General features: G+C 37.8%; 1 protein-coding gene across 1 annotated transcript; it reads left to right on the forward strand.

The window, feature by feature from the left end:
• The first annotated feature begins 176 nt into the window (after nt 1-176).
• Nucleotides 177-19746, forward strand: LOC139941459 (GTP-binding protein Rit1-like). The gene is made up of 5 exons (XM_071937974.1): nt 177-383; nt 7007-7063; nt 10923-10996; nt 15859-16050; nt 16638-19746. Exons 1-5 carry the CDS (start codon nt 218-220, stop codon nt 16875-16877), a joined length of 729 nt encoding a protein of 242 aa, XP_071794075.1. The 5' UTR covers nt 177-217; the 3' UTR covers nt 16878-19746.
• Nucleotides 19747-21206: the final 1460 nt, after the last annotated feature.

Below are 21206 nucleotides of genomic sequence, written 5' to 3' on the forward strand. Positions count from 1 at the left end.
TTGGGTGTGGTTATACAGTAAATGGTGAGTGTAGTTTAGTTTAGGGCCGCTGTGCATCATTGAGCTCATAAACGCCCAATAACACACAAGCCGCATCTCGCGCATGCGCACGTCGCGCCATCAACTATGCATTGTGTTACCGATGTAACGTTCCGGATCCGTCCTACGTACGTGAATCAGTGATACAGGAAAAGTCATCGCCAGGCAAGTTACAAAAATGAGTGTTTCTTCCTTGGAAAGGCATAAGGTTTTGTCGACGAGCACAAGCTCTACAGCCTCAGACAGAGATTCAGAGTCGTTAATGGAGGGAGCAGTCATGACTAAATCTGGAATGAGAGTTTATAAGATCGTGTTGTTGGGACAGGGTGGTGTAGGCAAGAGTGGTGAGTTTGTTGATTGTTTTTCTTCTTCTTCCTTCATGTTGACCGTGTGATCACAAGGTTGGGTACCGGTTGCATGCACTGATCGTCGGCGTGTAATTCTAGCATGATCAGCACAGTCAGCTCAGTGGGTTTAGGCTGCTAATGCAATCATGGCTTACGTACACTTGCAAATGCTGTGGTGCTAGGTTAGCTGTGTCTTGGTGCCAAAGGCAAGAATTCAAAAATATTAAATGTATTATTGAATTGAATTCAAGATGGTTGGAATTTGATCTTGAGAAAGGTTTTTTTTCAGCTGGGGTTGTTGAACTGTGTTTTTACACTGTGTTTACCAAATTGATTCCTGTTTGTAAATTTTTTCATTTTATTTTGCTCGAGACCAGAGTACCAGACTATTTCTGAATGTTGCATTGACAAACACGGTCCACATAAAAGGCTTGTATTTTCCACTTTCATTTTACAAAATTGTCATCCTACATTTTACATGACAACAAGTAACAAGTGTGAATATTAGTGACTATATTATCTGTTTCAAACTCAATGCATTTAAATTACAAAATGGACTTTGTTCGTCCATTCATTTTGTCTGTAAATTATCTGATAGATCATCTTGATTTGATCTACTTCAGAGTGGTACCACATTTTTTCACGATTTGTTCATGAGATAAAACTTATAATAGGACCAGACACAGTGTGTTTAAAACCATGGTTTTTCAGCTTCCAACTCAAACAGTACAACCTTCAACAATTCATTTCAAAATTTGCCCTTTCTGGGAATATGAATGCTGATTAAAATTGTTGGTTTTTTTTTTTAAACTTCTGTAGTTTTTGGGTTTCATTTTGGTCAGTTGAAACATAGAGCAAACCTTGCCCTATGGTTGAAATATGCTGCATTAATTTTTTTAAATCACACATGGAGGAATGGTGCAATGTTTGAGCAGTGATGATGATCACAATAGTAAATCTCATTAGGACAAAATTTCATAGACGCCCATAAAGTAGCTTAGCACAACACTTCTAGCTTACAATACAAAAACAAGGTAACCAGTAAAAAAAAAAGGGGTTTGCCCTAGAAATAGTAATTTCAAGCAATTTTCTGCATATAAGGCAAGCAGCAAGCAATCCATGCAGGTTCCATGAAGTAGGGCCTAGGGCTTTAAATGACCATGGGAGGTACCTCCGTTAAATTACCACCCAACCTGGCTAGCCAGGGTCTATAAAATGATAACCTTGTAACCTAACAAGTTCAGTGGGTCAACTTCTTTTCTTGTCACTCCTGAAGATTAAACATGCACATTATTTTCATTTTCTTTAGCAGTGACAATGCTTTTCAAACAGCCCCCCACCCGGTCACTACCCCCGAAATAATAGTTTGACTTGTGGTAGTCTTGCACAGATTTTCTCTGTAAGTTCAAGCCCTGCTCATATTTCACATGAGTTCAAATCAAACCATGCTACAGACAAGGAAGCACCATTAACTGCAATCTGTTAGACACAGAAGTTGAATTTCTCTTTGGTTTCTATTACAGCGCTATTGTTTGAGGCTGCCCTAGATTTGATTCCTGGTAATCATCACAAACACTGTTTTTGTGAAAATGAGCTATTTCTGTGGAGTCCCTTGATTTATTATACTGCAGTGTGACTTGACAATGCAGTTTAGTAATAAAGTGTAGTCAGAATGTTGTCATTATGCCAAACATACCTTTGTTGTGGTTTCAGGTTTCCAACTCAGCACAACATACAAAGTATTTTGTATTTTAGTAAATCAGATACCCCATAGAGAGCTGAGTTTCTTATTTCATAGACTTGTATTTTGCGTGGACAGAGGACCCTGCATAAAGGCTGCAAGGGCAGGGTTCAAAGTCAAGCACAAAGTAGGAATGCAATAGTTTGTGGAGCTTTGGGATTGTGATTGTAGTCAATATTGTGAAATTGCTGCTGAGGATAATTGGAAATTTGGATACTACTGGTACCCATTACTTTGTTGTTTTGCGAGTTTTGTTTTGTACAGCCTAATTATTTTTTTTATAAAGTTTACGCATATTATTTGTATTTTCTTTGAGAAATTAAAACTCCACATGCAGCAATTTTATTCGTTTTTTAAATTATTTGATCATATTACAGGCAAGATAATCAGGAAGAACAATATTTGAAAAACAAAACAATGCATCAACAAAAATAATAGAAGAGTAAACAAAAGTAAAATGCTACACAAAGATGAGAATTGTTTATGAATTTTCATATTAGTAGGGGACTCAATTCATAGTATGTTACTTTATTTGTATTCAGATTGGGTTGAAATTAAAGCATTATATCTGTGCAGAGTCTTTCAACTTGTGCTGTAACAAAGAGCACTGTGTTAATTTCCTTTGTCACATCCAACCACAATAGCCACTATGTTTACATTGACCTAAGTATCCATTGTGTGAGGTGACTTATCCAAGCTGCCATTGGTGTCTGAAGCCATTGACCCTGTGCAGTGAGGTTGAACTTTGTTACCTTTATGGTTTGAGCTGATATGAACTGTGTTACTGTATTGGTTAATGTCTGCTGTAGTACTATGGAATGTCACAGACATGCCATGCCAGTAGAGTTACATTGTAACTTACACAGTCACTTGATACTATGCAAGAGTTTACATATTTACATAAACACTATACTCTAAAGCAAAGTTTCACACAAAAGACAGAAGCCTTGGGCCAAAAAAATTAGCAAGTTTTTGAAAGAAAAAAATATATAAAAAAATGTTCAAGACATGCATGTTGATCTGTGTCAGCTCATTTAAACACGTTTAGCTTCATAACACATGGAAGTGAAATAATGGGAAGGTAACTGATTGCTATGAGATATCATTAAAATAAACACCATCTCCTCTTTTATAGTTTTGATCAATCATCATAAACAACTTTAAAATCTCAACAAAATTGATGGTGGTATTTTAATTTTAAACTCAAATAAAAATATTTGGTGATGGACTTTGGGCATATTCACATCAGTATTATCATAATTGAAACTCAGTTTGCCATATTTCTACCTCCATGGTTTGCCCATGGTTTGCCAGAATGCCAGCCCAGTATTTGTTTACAAAAACTCAGTTTGCCAGCCCAGTTTGTTTACAACGAGTTCCCACCACACCTCTTAGTGCAACATGTTGGGAGGTGACAGGTAAAATGTGTTTACCCTAGTCAACAGCATGTAAAGAGGAGGGTTTTGTTGTGCAACTCATGTACAAGCCAGTGATATTCACAACAGTTTCTTTGTTACCTTGTCAGCTCCACCCACGTGGATGCAGTGTATTGTGTGTGGTAACAACCCTCCATTGTAGTAGTTGGTGGCTATCAAAGAGATCTCCTATCTACAGAAACATGGTCCTCCTGTGTACAAATAATAATAATAATAATAAGACTTGTATTGCACACATATCCACCCTGCTGGGTGTTCAAGGCGCAGTAAGACCAAAAACAAAACATAAACAAAACAAAGAAAAACAGACACAACAAAATAAGTCCTTGAAAACCTGTGACATAAGATAAGTTTTGAGAAGATAACAATTCTATTTAGGCCTATAACAACATTTTGGAGTTGTAAGGATTTCAAAAGTTTTTTTTTTTATAAAAACCTTTTACTCAAATAGTGTACTTGCAGGCCTGATGCTTCATTTTCTCCTTGTTAAAGGAAGGGGCACAAAGGCAATCACCAGGGGCAACAGGACAATTGCCTCCATGAAGTATCTGGGTTGAACAGTGTTCACTTGCTATACATACTTGTACAATGTGTACTGTGCATTACTGTATGAATGCATTACAAAATGTTTAAAAATAACAAGCTAAATTAACAACCTTGGAAATTAATGTAATGCACTTAAGTGCGTAAAATCACACACATTTTTTGTCACGTTTGCCACTAGTGTATATGGCACATTCACGCGTATGCTGCCTATTTGTGTTTGATTCGACGTGTAAATTGCTCTAATTGGTCGGTCATGGCTATGGCATGTAAATTGCTGGCTTTATTCTAGGGGAACCAGGGAGTTTAAACAGAAGAAATTTACTTACGCACTCGGCAGTTGCTATGGTAACCCAGACACTGTGTGCGTCAGTTCATTTATAAAATAGAGTGTCGGAAAGTTTGAATGGTTAATGGTTTGTGCTAAAAGGAGACAAAATACAGCTGATTTGGGCATGTATGGACGTATGATGGGTATGTTGTTTAATATACATAATTTCTTTTTTACCGGGAAATATGTTCAATACATGTACGTCCTGAGTAAACTTTATAAAAACAATTCAGTCCATACCATGTTTTGACACTCAGACACATGTTTAGAGATGGACTCTCAGAATCTGTCTAAACAATTATGTTAAACATGAACAAATCGGCAGGCTTTGCCTTTCAGACAGGAAGTTGAAGAGGTACCGTTCCACACTTTTTTGACGGTCCCACTATCCATGACAAAGTGCACTGTGTGTTGCTTTTCAGTCTTCCAATCCAATAGAGCACTGGACATGTGACAGTATCCGCTGCCCTGTTCAATGAGCAGGTAATACCATTCAACACACAATCAAATGGAAAGTTTGGACTGAGTGATACAGCATGGAAAACACTGTGCATGCACTCCAGATCCTACTGGTGATGTCAATTTATACAATCCGTTAGGATGTTTATTATTGTCAATATCCTGTCATTGTTCTACAGAAAGAACAAAATACAAATTATACCAAGGACATCCTCACCCTACTGTGTGCAGAGATGTACCATCAGGCCTGGTGTAAACCATGTTCAGGAACAAGTAATAATAGACAAATTATATAGTCTTGAGTGGCTGACTAACCTAGAGCATGCCTAGAGTTTACACATTACATTTGTAACAGCAAATGTGAAAACAAATATTTAGTAAAATGCTTCTGTACAAAATAAATAATGGAGTTGGATAAATTCAAGCTTGCTTGCTGGTTAATTTAATGCATTCTTAGTAAAACGTTAAACATACAATGAGAAGCGATGTTGATTGAGTCCATTTTCATATGTCAAGTCAATCATGTTTTGCTGTGGTAAATTTCTTATTCTGTTTTTTCAATTAGTGCGTCCCTGTGGAAAAATATTAATAATCCATTGTGTCTTGCAGCGTACACAGTACACTGTCTGGCTTGGCAGATAAACACAAGAGCTTTAATCACTGGATCAACCTTCAAATAGTCTGACGACAGACCTGGGCATTTTATGTTAGCATTAAGCTACTCAAGTATTGTACCTGGGGATTTCATGTTCAATGTCATACACGTACACTTTACCAAGCTAGCAGAGGCCAAATTTCATGACGCTGCTTACTATGAAACTCTGCATTTACTGCCCGTCATGTACAATGCTGGATAAATACAGACTTTCCAGGTTAAGTGCAGAAACTTATGGTAATTGGTGAAATGAAATTGGGCCTTGGTGAGCAACAGGGACCTGGATGTGATGTTTACAGTCCACTCTCGTTATGACAAAACTCGTTTGGATTGGTCGACCACCTACTATACAACATTGCAACAAGAGGAAGCAAAACTGAACACTGTACTAAGTAGAAAATGGGATTCTGGAGTTCAGAAAGTGGGTTTATAAAAAGCAGATAACCACTTTATAACAGTGGTCTTTCTAAAGAGGGTTGACTGTCGCTAATTAATATGTGGAGCTACATGCACAATACATGTAGCTCAACTGTTGTAACAACGAGCTATCCGTGGTTGTGGAAAACCACACCATGACAAGAACTCAAAACACACTGAAGCTCTATTAACACAAGTGCTTTGGGCATGGAGGAATCATTCCTCCATGCTTTGGGTGCTACTTGATTTTGATGACAAAATCTCCTCATGAAAAGCAGTGAGCATTTAAAAAAACAATGACACGTGATTCATGAACATTATTTTTGTAATTTGTTGTAATTTCAACCAACTTTTGTGACCATTCCTAATTGAAAAAAACAATATTTTTACCCAACAAGGTATTGTACAGGCTGTTTACCAATGATATATACATTCCAATGACCTGGAGCTCCATTAGACATACATAGTACATGTACATCATATACATGTAGCCTTCCTTGATCTTGGTCTTTGTACCCATATCAAGTATTCCACAGAATTTAAGGTTCTTATAATAAAAGTGCCCTTTGCGAAATGCCATCATCCCCTCAAAACTAAAGACACATGCCCTGCATGTTGTAAGGAAACCGTTCTCCTGACCGAATTATTGGGTTTGAACTTCAGCATTTTAATTAAATTACGGCGCATCTGACATTTTTGGTGGCGCTGATATTATTGATGGCACTTGATTGTCTCACGAAAGCGCTGACCACAATTAAGACGGTGATTATTGTTTGTACTTGTATGAAAGTCTCTCTCCTTTATTGCTAACGGTAACCTATAAAAGGTCAGTGATTATATTTAACCCATTTTGAGAATGTTGCACTTTAAAAACGCTTTTTTAAATGTCAATGGCGTCACAAATTGTGCCTCTGTCTAACATTTCAGCAGACTGACTGGCATGTCTGTATTGAAGATGACACTTTTGGTGGTATGCAATTTACTTGTGTAAAGTTAAACTGACAATTTGGTTTGTTTGTTCTTTTATTATCCTTTCAGCCCTGACGCTACAATTTGTGACGCACAGTTTCCTAGAATATCACGATCCCACGATAGGTAAGACCATCTGCTTGAACTACGTCATCCCTGCATGTACTGGATACCCCGATGTGTTCATTCTCGTATCATGTGTACCAGAAATCTTGTTTACCAAATATCCAAGTGTTCATTCTATTTTGACATAGCTGCCAATGTAAGCCACAAGCTAAGTTTAATATCTGTCGTCGATTGACGTCAACACTTGTTGACAGATGTTCATTAGTGAACTCCCAGAGATATTAAGGGATTAATCGGGACAGTACACCCATGTAATTATTTCCAAGAAATTAAGCATTCTCCAGATGTGGTTTAAAAGGGGTGGGAAGAGTAAAGATGGATTAGTGTTTACACATGAAGAACATGGTACCTTCTTTAAGAATGTGTCTCATCAGTTTAATAAGGGGTGGGAAGAGTAAGATGGATTAGTGTTTACACATGAAGAACATGGTACCTTCTTTAAGAATGTGTCTCATCAGTTATAAATGAACTGTTGTGCCAATTGGAGAATGGATGCAAATATTAGATACTCTGTGTTCTGTTTCATCTACATGTGTTATTGTGCATGGTACACTCCCTGTAGTACAAGCTAATAATTTACTAGTGGGGTCATTGGGCTGCTGATACAGAGGCTGGCCCCTGGAACTGCTACAGTGCTCTGTTGATTGAACATGTATTTTCACCCAAGATCTTTGTGACTCTTTCGCTCTTCACTCAGTCATACAGTAAATATTGTTTCATGGGCTCCATTAGTGATTGTACTAGGTAGCAACTTCGAGCAATTACTTGACTGCATAATGAGCAATCAAGTAATCGCATGCACATGTATATTTTTATGAGCAAGTATACTTTCCACGATATAGTAAAAGCAATAACCATTGATCAAAGTCTACATGTACATGTATTTTATGTCGCTGAGAATAACGGGGCCGTGTGCATTTAGCCTGCTGGGGGGTATTGGGGTTAAACGGTAGAAAGAATCAGACCCTCTTAGTGCTCTCTATTTTAATTTCATGGGTATCCTTATACCCCCCCCCCCTTTTCACCCACCCACCCTAAGCCATTTAGCTACATGCTCTACAACCTTGCACTCTCTTGTAGTTGTAGGAGTCTGTTAGAGTCTGGCTGACGCGACTGAAATCACCTTCCTCCCTGAACAGTTCCTCTCTGGGGATTTCCCTCTAGCGACATTTTATTTTCGCCCAGTACAGTATACATGTACATCCAACTTTCCAGTTTGCAGAAATCATCTTTCAATGTTGAATTTGGTCAGTGTTTATCAAGTAGTATTTCCTCTTCAAGAAACACGTCTCAGGAATTAAATATTTTGAATCAGCCATCTTAGAGATCGATTTACTCGTCTTGTCTGGCTCAAAAACTTTGTTTTCCCCCTTTTCTTTGCTGCCTCAAAAGAGCCAGGGGCTGCACAGTTCCTGCTTAAATTCCTTCAACCAGGAAATGTATCACTGAGGAGTGACAACCATTGCCTCAGATACCATCCCCCCCCTTTCTCCCCGTCGCGGAAATCCGCTCAAAGTTTATGCGAAAACTTGCTCTAAAGTCGCGCCCATCCGTTTACGTCACACATTTGTCGCATGGTCATTGCGCGTGATCTAGAGGATAAAATCTGAGATACGCTTTGTGGAGCAGATGTTGTTCGTAATCTTGAGAAAGCTACTGGTGTGTACTGTACATCCTTGAGGAGGGGGAGGTTTATGATTGAAACAGGAACTTTGAAGAATAATAAAAGGAAGGATCGGGGGAGAATGAATTCAGTTCAATAGTTTGTTGCTGATAGAACTTGGCCTCAAGTGTAAGAAACTTTGTCCTCATTTCATTTTGGGGTGATGCTGTTTTAGACAATTAGTCACCAACACGTGTATAATTAGAACTAGCAGCACTCATTATAAGAAAACTAGGTCACATACCACCCCCCCCCCCCCACACACACACACACACACGTGCATTGAGTCAAGAAGGCCGAAGCCTTACCCTTTGGTTGGTTTCTTTTATATTAGGAGAGATTGCTTCCACAGTACATGGCTACAAATTCTAAGAAAGTCCCCTTGCACTTAACAAGAAAATGTCTGTGCATTACAAGGGAATTGTAACATGAAGCATCAAAGAAACTCATATTAAGAGGAAATGGTGTAACTTAAGATTTGAGGAATATTATTAGTTTCCTTAAATTTCTGTTGAATGTTAGAGCTGAAAAGTTCATTCACTCTTAAAGGATAGTACATGAATTGCCTCTTTTAATGAAATGTTATCGCAGTTATCAAAACAATTGCCACGGATCCCTCCTACCTCCACTTCTCATTGACTTTTCTAAAATTAAACATTGAGCGCTTCGCTGAAAAACAACCAGGGAGTCGCAAGATGATCAATCTCCTAGAGTGAAAAGAAAATTGGAAAAAACATCTTAGTATTTCCCGAGCGTCTCTCCTCATGTATGCATAGTCCTGCTCCCTCTTAGGAGCATTGACGTAGTACTGTCGTATGACGACATCAAGTCATCTTGCTCAACGGCTCGTGGCTACATAGCAATATGAGATGACTCTATTAAAGGAATCAGTGTTGAGTAATTAATGGACCCTCCAAGGCTTCGTTTACATTCCAATCAGTCACATTTGGTGATGCTCCTTCATGCATCTTCTTGTTTTTCCTTCCTCTTCCCTCCTACTGTTTGATGATTAGATCAATGGCCTTCCTGCACGTAGATGGTGTAGGATGATTCCTCGCTCCGATGCAATTTACACTCCTTTAAAGTGTCTAGCAATCTCCCATCTTAGGGTATTAACCAAACATGACAGATCAAGCGATCTTCAGCCCTATAAATAGTTTTAATCAAAATGCTACCTTTATCCTGCTGACTCAAACTTAAAAACACTTTCATAGGATAAACAAGACCTATTTCAAAATAGTAAACACCTGCCTCGGAGGACAAATCCCAAATAAAATTAGTCAGTATCAACCTTTTCAGTAAAAGTGTAAGAAATACTCCCCGAAGCAGTTTCCAAGATCTGATAATAAGAATACAGTCGAAGAGTTGCAGTTCCGTTATAAACAGGTTAAATAAAATGTCTTGAGAAAAACATGTTTTGCACAAGACAAGATCCAATATTCAACACATGCACCCAAGATTTGCACTCAGTTAAACAAATTTATGGCCGATCGATTCCCAGTAGTAGTTCACTATCTATAGTGATGGGATTCACACGTAAACAATATCATCTTGGCAAAGAGGAAAGAAATACAAGCCACATAGCACATGGGGGAAAATATGAGGGATTTGAAAGGAGATTAAACAAGCCCACCTTGTGAATTTAGGGACCCAAATAAACTACATATTGTATGTATATAGATCTTAATTTAAAGCGGGGGTTGTATTGTGGGGGAGTGGTTGAAAAGGAAGTAGCTTTTCCTGATGCAAAGCTAAGAGGGAAAACAGGGCCCAATTTCATATGGCTGCTTTTAAAAGCACAAAAAGTAGTTGGGCATGACAGAATTATGCTTACCAGAATAAGGTTGACAGCCAAACTACCATGTCTGAAGTACAATTCGTGACTGGTATTCTGGTCACTTCTGCTTAGCAGAGAAAGATTAAGCAATATTTTCTGCTTAAGTAGCTCTATGAAATTGGACCAAAGTCTGCAACTGGCGCCAGGGAGTAACACTCTGTGTAATGTCTATACAATTTAACCCCTTGCAAAAATTATTCTTAAAAAGCTTGTTTTATTTTAATGTTATTTTTTTTCCTGATGCAAAGCTGCACAAACCACAACCACACTCTGCAGCTCTGGACTAACATAACAGTCCATGTGATTTAACCACTTTGTAAAGTGTTCTTGAAAATGTAGTATTTGCTCTTTCTTTACAGAGGATGCATACCAGCAGCAAGCTGTTATTGATGGAGAGGTTGGACTTCTGGATATCTTAGATACAGCTGGACAGGTGAGTAACAAGCAAGAGTAATTCAAGTAGAATCCGTTCTCGCCCCAAGACTTCTCTTGATTTTCTTGAGAATTTGAAAGCTTCCCAAACTCAGTGTCGTGAGTCAACAGTACCCTCAACATAAAGGCACAAAACAGGCACTTAATGTAGAACTAAAGTTCATAGGCATGAAATCAATCATTCTGATTAAATAATATTCATGCACAATCGTTTAGTGAATATGACAATATCTGAAGATTCACCACTCAAATTAGATAAATTTTTAGAAAATACTATCAATCACTCATTAATCTAAACAGGTTATTAGTGATCTTTTCAAAGAGTTTTCCTTAGCTGGGGTTTTGGGGACGGGGGTCAAAAGGAAATTTGTAGGAGGGGTCCAATGACACCCGGATACCCAAATCAAAATTGTCCATATCCGCTAAATATTATTAACCCCCAACATCAGGACCATACCATCATTCATTTACTTAACAATATCAGCTTCCCTTAAAATAAGTGTTCTGAGTTTGACAAGCTGATAGATCAGATCCACCTGGGTGCCCTCAAAGGTCCCTCTTTACCCCCATAGGTGAAGACAAACCTTGGGTGGTACATGTCATATTTCAGGGTATATAAGATTGTAAAATCATGAGACAGATGGGCTAGTGGTTATTACACATCTGGTATACATTACAGGGGTCGAGGGTTCGAATCCCACCCAGGTAGTATACATGTAAAACAGTTTCTGCAGGACAAACATTTAGTTGTTTTCCTTTTTGAAATAATTCACTACCCCAGCCCAAAAATAACTAGTTGTTTAATTTTGGAATCTCTCTGTATGTTGCCAAAAATACAGATCCCTCAAAAGAATCAAGTCTTGGCCCAGTTACTATTTCTACCTCCGTGCATAGAGCTACTTAAAAACAAAAAGTAGCTAAGCAGAACAAAATTATGCTAATCACAATGAGGTTACCAGGCAAAACAAAATGCTGTATCTACAATTTGTGACCGGTACCCTGCTTATTTTAGCTTAGCTGAAAATCTTAAGCATTATTTTAGCTTTTAAGCAGCTTTATGAAATTGGACCTTGCCCCTTAAAAAGGATCCATTTTTCCTTGAGGACAGAGATGCTCCAGAAAAACATGTTTTGTCATAAAAATGAGAACAATGACACACGGATTCACAAAGGTACAATGGTGAGGGAGAAAACAATAACGTATGGCCATGGGAGGCACAATAGAAAATATATGCCTTTGTAAAAGCACGCCAGAAACCTCACAAATTGATACCCAACAATATCTGGGCGTCGCCATGTCAAGTGAAGTAGTAAATATGAATGTGTGACCCAAATGGCAAAACAGATGACATGTTAATGCTGTCGGATAGCTTGTACTGTTACAGTGTGGGTTGGATTTAAATGTACTTTGTTTATAGGTGGGATATTGTTGACTTTAAAATGACCACACCCAGTATAAGTTAACCACATAATGAAAAGGCAACAGGTGTAAAAAGGGTCTTTGAGTTGTCATGAATAGTAGTTTGAAAGTTCAGGTTCAATGGGTTTGTTTGCTATTAAAAGAAGTAGGACAGTCACTGGGCTCAATCAAATCAGCCGGGATTCAATTGGTTACCACCTAAATCCATTGATACTCAGCCAATACTCTTTAGGTGACGAACCAAACCAAGTGGCTTAAGCCACAAATCAAATGGTTCTCTGGTTAGATAGTTAGACAATCTATTAAAAAATTGCAATTGCCAACTGTACTAATTCAGGAAGAATGCTGAAAGGGTTTAGGCTGTTACTCAACGAACTCCCACAGTACTCGCATTTTAATTGTTATTAACTCTACTCTCATGAAAATACACTACCTAGTACAAACTGTGCATCAAAATAAAAAAGCGTGCGTCCAAGATTCTCTCCAACCAATTCTCAATTAATGTTCCCCTTTGGGACTCTCGGGGGGTGTGGGCCATGGATGGGGGAGCACAATTTAAATATAACCACCTTATTCCAAAATAATTTGATTGCAATTTGTAACCCCCCACTGCACATGTAATTTATTCTTAATTAGCAAGTATTGGAAGACTTCTTTTTCCACCTCCACCATTTAATGCAATAAAGTTAAATGTCTGGCCAACTACCAAGATCGAAATTATTCTGTTATTGAGGAAACGCTAATAAATTAAACCGCCACTTGTTTGGCAGGTTTAATTAAGTCTAATTTGGCTGCTGTAGTCAACAAACTTTCGGAAGAGCAGGCAATTTTAAGACATTTACTTAAGTACGACATTGAGTATTATCAGTGATTCTTAGCGGAAAACAAAAGCACGTCTACATTTAGCAAAAACTTAACTTTTGCGATCTTTTGATTCCCTACAGATGTGTAAGAGGAAGGGCGGGGACAATATATTTTTGATGATAATTCTTTTTTTTAATGGTTTGTGGCCAGTCATTTTTTTTGTATGGGTTGTGGCTTGTCATAATTGATTAAGAATTGGATATAATTGATGGAGCAGAACAGCTGAGGGGGATGACCGCATTAGGGGTAGGTCCGAAGACGACTTCACGCCCCAATTAAACAGACCTGATGACAAGAACATATCAGGAAATAGCTGATTTCAAGTCTCGTAATGACACACGCAGTGCCTTGCTTGGAGACAATGCAGGAAATCGGACGGGCAAAACACATCTTCGCTTGATGTCAACTTCTCAACTTTTCATACATTGAAGATGTATGTAAAGTTGCATAGTCGTACAAAGTCAAAAATAAAAGGAGGTTTTTTTTGGCACAAAACACGATCATATGTCATACATTGAACATCTGAATTTCATAGCTGCATGAAAAAAACTAGCTACAAAATAACTTAGTATCATATGTTAGGAATTTCACATCAGGAACCAATTTCATAACTGCATAAAAACTAGCTACATCCAAAACAATTTTAGATCACATGTTATTTACATTCTGATCAAGTGTTTACAGTTTCTGGAGTTGAAGGACACAGTACCACAATACAACTGTGCACACAGTAATGGACAATGAATATTTTGTCATCACATCAATCATTCAATTGCATAGCAAGTGCCAAACTTCACAGATTGATTTCAATGGTCAAACCCTGTATAGGAATATTATACAAACATAGGGTAGGTCTGTCTAACAAACAACAATTATTGTATTGTACAGTGCAACTGGTTCGTATTGAATTCAAAGTATCTCCTTGTATTTGTAAAATACATTGGGCGTATAAGACTTCCTATAGAACAACAACTAAGTGTGTCATGCTGAATTATAAGTGGAGTAGAGGTAGCATAGTATGTAAGCCTACATATAGGCACATGAGCCTGTATCATTCCTGGAATGTCCTATTTGAGAGGTCAAGGCCATTATTATTTTGAAAGGTCACTTTCGTTAAAAAATCTCAAAGTCAATGGAAACATCATTTTTTCATGCAAATCTAAAACAGTGAGCAGCATACATTTTTGGTACTTTGATTTTAAAGAGTGCAACAGGCTTGTCTTAATCTGTCCAGTCCTACGTAATTGGTTGAGCCACTGGATGGTAGTTACAACCAATAATTAGAGCAAATTGCTTGCTCAGAAGGTCACATTAAATGTTTATTTCAGACACAATGCACTGGATATTTTGTTTATTATAGGAGGGACGAGGGGTTGCTTTTCTCTTTCCAGTTGTTGGAGTTAAACCTTAGATCTCATTTACCTCCTAATAATTGTTCCCCTCTGCTAATGTAGCTGTCATCACATTTTTTATCTTCCCTTTCTCCTTTAAATAACCCAGACCCCAACGTAATGATGCATTTCCAGGCAGATTACTGCTCCTCAATTGCTCTTCATTATTTTTTCCCTCCATCTCCATCTACTAAATAAGTAGATATATGTTTTGGAGCTTATTCAATTTATTTTGATTACGGATGGATTTAGTAATCAATATCTTGATGTGATAAAAGTTCTCATTTTTTTTCTTCTTTTGGGCCAATCTTTCTCCCGTGGGTGTGGTGACTCAGTCGCAGTCATCACCAGCTACAGGGGAAGGTGATATTGAGGGTGACTCCAGGGTCAAGTTGAACATTTCAGGCTCACATAATAACACTTTAATAACTCTGGGTGGTCCCTGGGACTTTTTCTTTATTTTAATGCTTGCAAGGACCTGGACTGTACATTAGCAAAATATAACCAGATCTTCATGAATATTAGTCTTCAATCATGTTTTATATACATTTGATATGGAAAAGGGGGAAATATTTTTGCAAACTGCTTTGAAGCAAACAACCTGTGGTGTAAATTGACTCATATTTTGACCAAGACTTGATCTTTCTCAAAGGCCAAGTGGGAAAGATTTAAATCACAGAAGCCCAGAACTTTAAATGAATTTCTATACCAAAGGAATACTGTTCTGAAGCAATGTGATTGGAAAATTGTACATTGTACTAGACTAAGAGTTTTTAAATAATATAGCAAGGTCTACTGCAATCGTGTAGAATAAACCTACTATGTAGAATAACCTGCACTGTGCCACGGTTACAAGACCAGGGGTGGATTTCACAAAGAGTTGAGACTAGTCTTATCTCGAGGACTAGCCATACGTTTTTCACATCTCCTAGGACTAGTCCCAACTCTTTGTGAAATCAACTCCAGGTTACTTTACAGGATTGATCAAGATTTGATCAAGAATTCTATGTTTTGCATTGCTGCAACCTGCAGGATGGTGTAATTTGTTCCTCTGTCACCTCAAATCAATCAGCCCCCCCTCCTCCCATCCCTTTGCTCCCCGTTGCAGGTGCACTAATTCAAGTCACGATCCTGTAGTCCATCCATTAAAACATCTCTTCCTCTCCCATTACTCTTCCTTGATATACAGGCAGAGTTCACAGCAATGAGAGACCAATACATGCGTGGCGGAGAAGGATTCATCATATGCTACTCTATCACCGATAGAAGGAGCTTCCTCGAAGCTTCAGAGTTCAAGAAGGTCATTGAGCGCGTAAGGAATACTGATGAGGTCCCTGTCGTGCTCGTTGGCAACAAGTATGATCTGGAGCAACGACGTGTGGTAAGTTCAAAATCAAACAGTAGCAAACTTTTTTACCAAGCAACAGCTCAACCACAAAATGGGTTAGACTTGATCTATGGCCAGACATTCTTGACTTTTCAATCTGAAGAGATACTCATCTCGCTAAAAATGTCCACGTGCGGAGTCAGTAATCTTGAATTTTTGGATTTTCTAAAGTGTTTTTATATTTGCTAAGTGGTGAGGTGACATGCTTGCTATGAGTCATTAGTGTCCTGCGTTGGGAAAAATGCATTAAAGTGGAAAGAGTAAATCTGAAGACTCTGTGCTATGAATTGCAAAGATATTAACCAGAATTATTAAGTCAGGCTAAGATTATTGTATACCCATGGACATGAGCAAAGCTGGGCAGGAAAGACAGAGAGAAGAAAGCACAAGTTTGCAAAGTTTGACAGAGGTCTTAAAAGCTCCAAACACTGTTTAGGAAAAAGATGAAAAGACTGAAGAAATAATAAATTAGTCACTTGTCGTGATCTTTTTAGTAATTCAATAATAGGATGACCTTGACAGATTACAATCCACTTCAAATAATGTCAAATTTCTAAACCCCCCTTTTTCTTCTTCTTAAGGTCTCAACTGAGGAGGGCCAAGCTTTAGCAAGAGAGTTCAGCTGTCCATTCTTTGAGACATCAGCTGCATTGAGACATTTTGTCGATGATGTTTTCTACACCCTGGTACGAGAGATCCGCATGAAGGAAAAAAATGACATTCTTGCCCTGGAGAAGCGATTTAAGAAGAAGGACAAATCGATAAAACTTCAGAGCCTCGTCAGGAAAGTCTTCAGAAGAAAAAGCAGCTCAACATTATGAGATATCACAAGATATTAAGACTGATAAGAGACAGTTAAAAGCCCTGACCTCAAGTGTTTTCATCATCCAGGGTCCAGACTTTGGAAAGCAAGAGGATTGAGAAGATCTTATCCCCTCTTTCAATCTGTAAAGATGGCTTCTTGTGAATCTGATCTGTGGCACACAAACACTGCACATGCATGTAGTTGTAGTCAACAAATAGATGGACGTATAACACCAATGACAACTGAATTCTATCGATTAAAGCAATCACAACTTTCTTCAATACTCCATTTTGTCGTGGATGAGACAGCCTTGTAGACAGTCATTTCACCAGCTCGTTCGACCATGAATACCAGATCAAACTGGTCCCAGACAAAGTTCTCTTTACAGCAATCTCGAAAACTAAGCTGTATCAACACCATTCAAGAAATGTTTTGTGAAATAAAAAATCTGGCCATTTTACCAAAGAACACAAAGTATTAATGCTCTGTTTTAGAAAAGACGAATGTTTATTTTATGAATTTTTAAGGGAGGGTACAACAACATACCTTTTGCGTATGCACTACGCACAACTCTCGGCCAATGATGGGTCTACTTTGACCTCAATGAGGGAGCTGTTTGAGAGTTTTTGACACCATGTGCAAGAGTTCTATATTAGTCTTGCTGCATACTTTGACAATGACCAAAGGTCACTTTGACAAAGGTATTTTTCAGAAGCAAACTTAATAAATTGCTGTAGAATTAATTTGAAAATATTTCTTTTGCTGTCTATGGAGGCAGTTCTTATGATATCCACATAGCTGCACTTTATATTAATGTGTGCTTTACAGTATACAAAAGACAAATTTTAAAAAAATGTAAATAAGGTGTGAATATTACTTTAAAAAGTGTTTTTATACAAGTGTGTTAGGAAATTGTGATCGTAGTCCAAACTGTTTTGACTTCGAGTTCATTCTAAAGGGTGTGGGCACAAGTCAGTGGTAATTAACCATCGCAGATTTCCATCCCTAAGCTAAGTACATCCTGAGAAGCTACTCCAACTGACAGCTTTGAAAAAACAAGAAATGAGCAAAGGTTCAGAAATGGATCACCTGCGGGTTACCCATTTCCAGGTGTGAGTGGAGAAGGTGAATATCTCTCGGCTGTTATCTGGAAATGGAATAATGAAAACAGGTCACGTGTGTTTCACTAATTGGTTTCCATGCGAAGTGTCGTCAGAAGGTGTTGCGCACGTACATGTAATTTTCAGAAGGTGTCTACGCCTGAGGCATGATTGCATAAATTTTACAGTTACACAACCAAAGCTTTACACTAAGGGAATAATATGAATCTGACGTGCAGATGTCTTGTTTTCTTTGCAAATCAGACCGAACAAAAAACTATTTTTGTTTCTTTAAACTTGCTGGGAGAAAAGAGGGTTGATACTGAGTGGGTAGGATTCCGAAACCAATTTAGAAAAATAGTTTTACATCAGCATACCAAAAGTAAAGTTTGTTGACCTTGACCAAGGAGAAATTGATCTAACTACAATTTGTGTGAAAATAAACCTTACATTTGAATGCAATCGGGTTTGATCCATATGGGCACATTCATGTAAAAGCTGTTTGCATATCAGTGCGTTTTGTGCGTTACAGATTCTTTACATCAAACTAATGTGTACTTCAGTTAGTGCATACATGTAATGCAAACCCTCGTGGTTCAACATGAAAGTTCAATGACAATTTAGTTTGTGTCTCTGTCGGGCACAAACCCAGGCGGCATCCAGGAGACGTCAATTATATTGTGCATGTGGAATCACAAATTACCATTCTAGTCAATACTCTATGGACAAAGGTCTTTATGTCAATGTATTTTCTGGCTCTTTGACAAACACACCCCCATTAGTCTTTTTGAGGTATGGTAGCCACTATAGGAGTGCACTGTTTGGTTTGGGTGTATACACACAAATTTACCCAACCGGAGTGCTTTAGTGTCTTAGTATTGTGCCCACTATACCTTAAAATGGCTTATTCTGATGCCATTTGCAATGTTTTTATTTCCAATACTTCACTTGCATCGCAAACCATTTTCCTAAGCATTGCACATTTATAAGTGTGTATAACTGCATGTTGCTTTATTTAATAAAGTGTGTGAGCAAATGGAAACTCCGTTTTGTATCTTGTACAGAAAAAAGGTATATTAATATTTTCTGTCAAATAATGTGTTATATTATGTGTATAAATTTTAAGGTGTAAATTATGTGAATAATATTCAATATGATTTTTTTATGGAAATTATTTCAATTACTGATTTTTTTTAAGTCTTAAAAATTTAAAATTGCCTCTCAATTTGGAAGTTCGTTAAAGGTTGAATTGACTTTGTAATTGTGTTACCTGTTCAATTGATCTGAATAATTATGGGATAGATACAGTATGTAAGACAACATTACACATGAATCCTTTTCATTATTTTGCATAATTTTGAATACCTAATGCATAATTTTGCATATTTCTGCATCATTTTGCATATTTCTGCATCATTGTGCCTACTTATGCATAAGAACAATCAGTGGGGTGTGCATTATTCATAGTAACTGTCGCTGCACAATGTTTGGCGCCCCCATGCATTGCACTCTTAGAATTCTAATGAATTTAACAATTTAATTTTATTTTCAGATGTTACTTTTGAAGAGAAAACAATAAAATCAAAATTACAATTTAATGAGAAATAATGTTGTGAGTTGGTTAAGTTTTTATTTGTTTTCATTTGTTGATATTTCACTGTAGCAAGTTTCTAAAGGGTCTGATCACATTTTGTTTGGTCTTTTAAAGGGTGGATAACATTGGTAAGATTGGAAATGTAAACCTTGAAAGATTTACACATACCTACATGTACACGATTTGATATTATAATAATAGTGGCTTGTTATTTATCGCGCATATCCGTCACTCAGTAACACTCAAGGCACTTTAACAGGCATCACACAATACACGGGACCAACGGCTTCACGTCCCTCCTGACGAAAAACACCATCTGACCATCAAAGTGAAAAGGGACAGGGGAAAGATTACCAATCCTGTACAGGGCTTGGACTAAAAGACCGAGGCCAGTACTTTTGGTGTTGGGCCAGTCAGCTTTTAATCGGACAACTCCGGCAATCTTGTGTCTAAATACCTCATTGTGCAACATCTTGAACTAATAAGAATATGTTGACTTTGAGGTTGATATACCTACTGAGTAATGACATAATAAAGTATACCTACCGGTAAAACACATAAAAGACAATGGAAATCAATCTTCTTGGTCTTAAGAGCGGTTTATTATTCTCTTGCATGTCTTAGCACTTGTTCAAATAAAAACAGTTAACTTAAATTCAAAACTAGGTCATTAAGTTTTTCTTGTAAAAAGAATGTTGGTTTAGTGAACATTCCAGACACAAGCCCTGTGGTATTGTGCCCCCCCCCCCACCTCCACCACCCTCATATTCAAACTCTGCTGTAGGACTACCACACACCAAGGTAGAACAGTCATCAATTTCTTAGCCTGGATGCTTCTGAGAACATTTTACTTTACAGACATTTTAATGGGTAACATAGAATAATTCCTCCACTAGAGTCAAAATTAAAACTGGTTGAAAATAACAGGAAAAAGATCAAAGAGGTGATCAATGTGAAGGAAATATTACATTAAAGTCTTGCACAAAATGGATTAGCGAGCAGGTCTGATGAATCTCCTTGAGGCAAAGCAAGTTTTTTAATATTAATTCTTTTCATCAGATAAAAATATCACAATGATCCATCACAGCTTAAAGAGTGCCCTCAAGCAAATCAAGTATTGACCTCGTGCACAACGCAGAGCGCACTTACACGCATCTTTCCTGTCTGCCATTTTGGAAGTCAAATTGTAGACGTGTTTTGCGAAGGTGCATTCCACATTGTCAAAGGGGTCAAGACACCAGGTCGCAAACAAATCTGAGCCCAAAACCCCTCACACATTGTCTTTCTCTACTCACTTTGTACTGTTGTTTCAATTCCAGGTTTTGCTGAACTCCATGTTAGCTCATGGTCTATAGGTTGACAGAAAGTCAGTGTAAAATAGTATTAACTTGCATTATTCTTGCAGCTGATGACAGTGTTGCTGCAGAGATGTTTCAAGATGTGCCAACACTATGGTGAACTGAGCTGAAGATGTTTTATGATCATATTCTTGCTGCCTTCTCAGCCCCCCCCCCCCCCCCCCCCACAAACTCATTAAAGCACTGTCAGTGCCAGTGCATTGATTTAGCTGAGGCTCCATCAGTGTGGAAAATGGGCCCTAATGAATCACTTATACCAATGAAAAAAAAATATTAAGTAATAAAATATTAAG

Source organism: Asterias amurensis, chromosome 9, assembly GCF_032118995.1.
Source record: "Asterias amurensis chromosome 9, ASM3211899v1".
Classification (NCBI taxonomy): domain Eukaryota; kingdom Metazoa; phylum Echinodermata; class Asteroidea; order Forcipulatida; family Asteriidae; genus Asterias; species Asterias amurensis.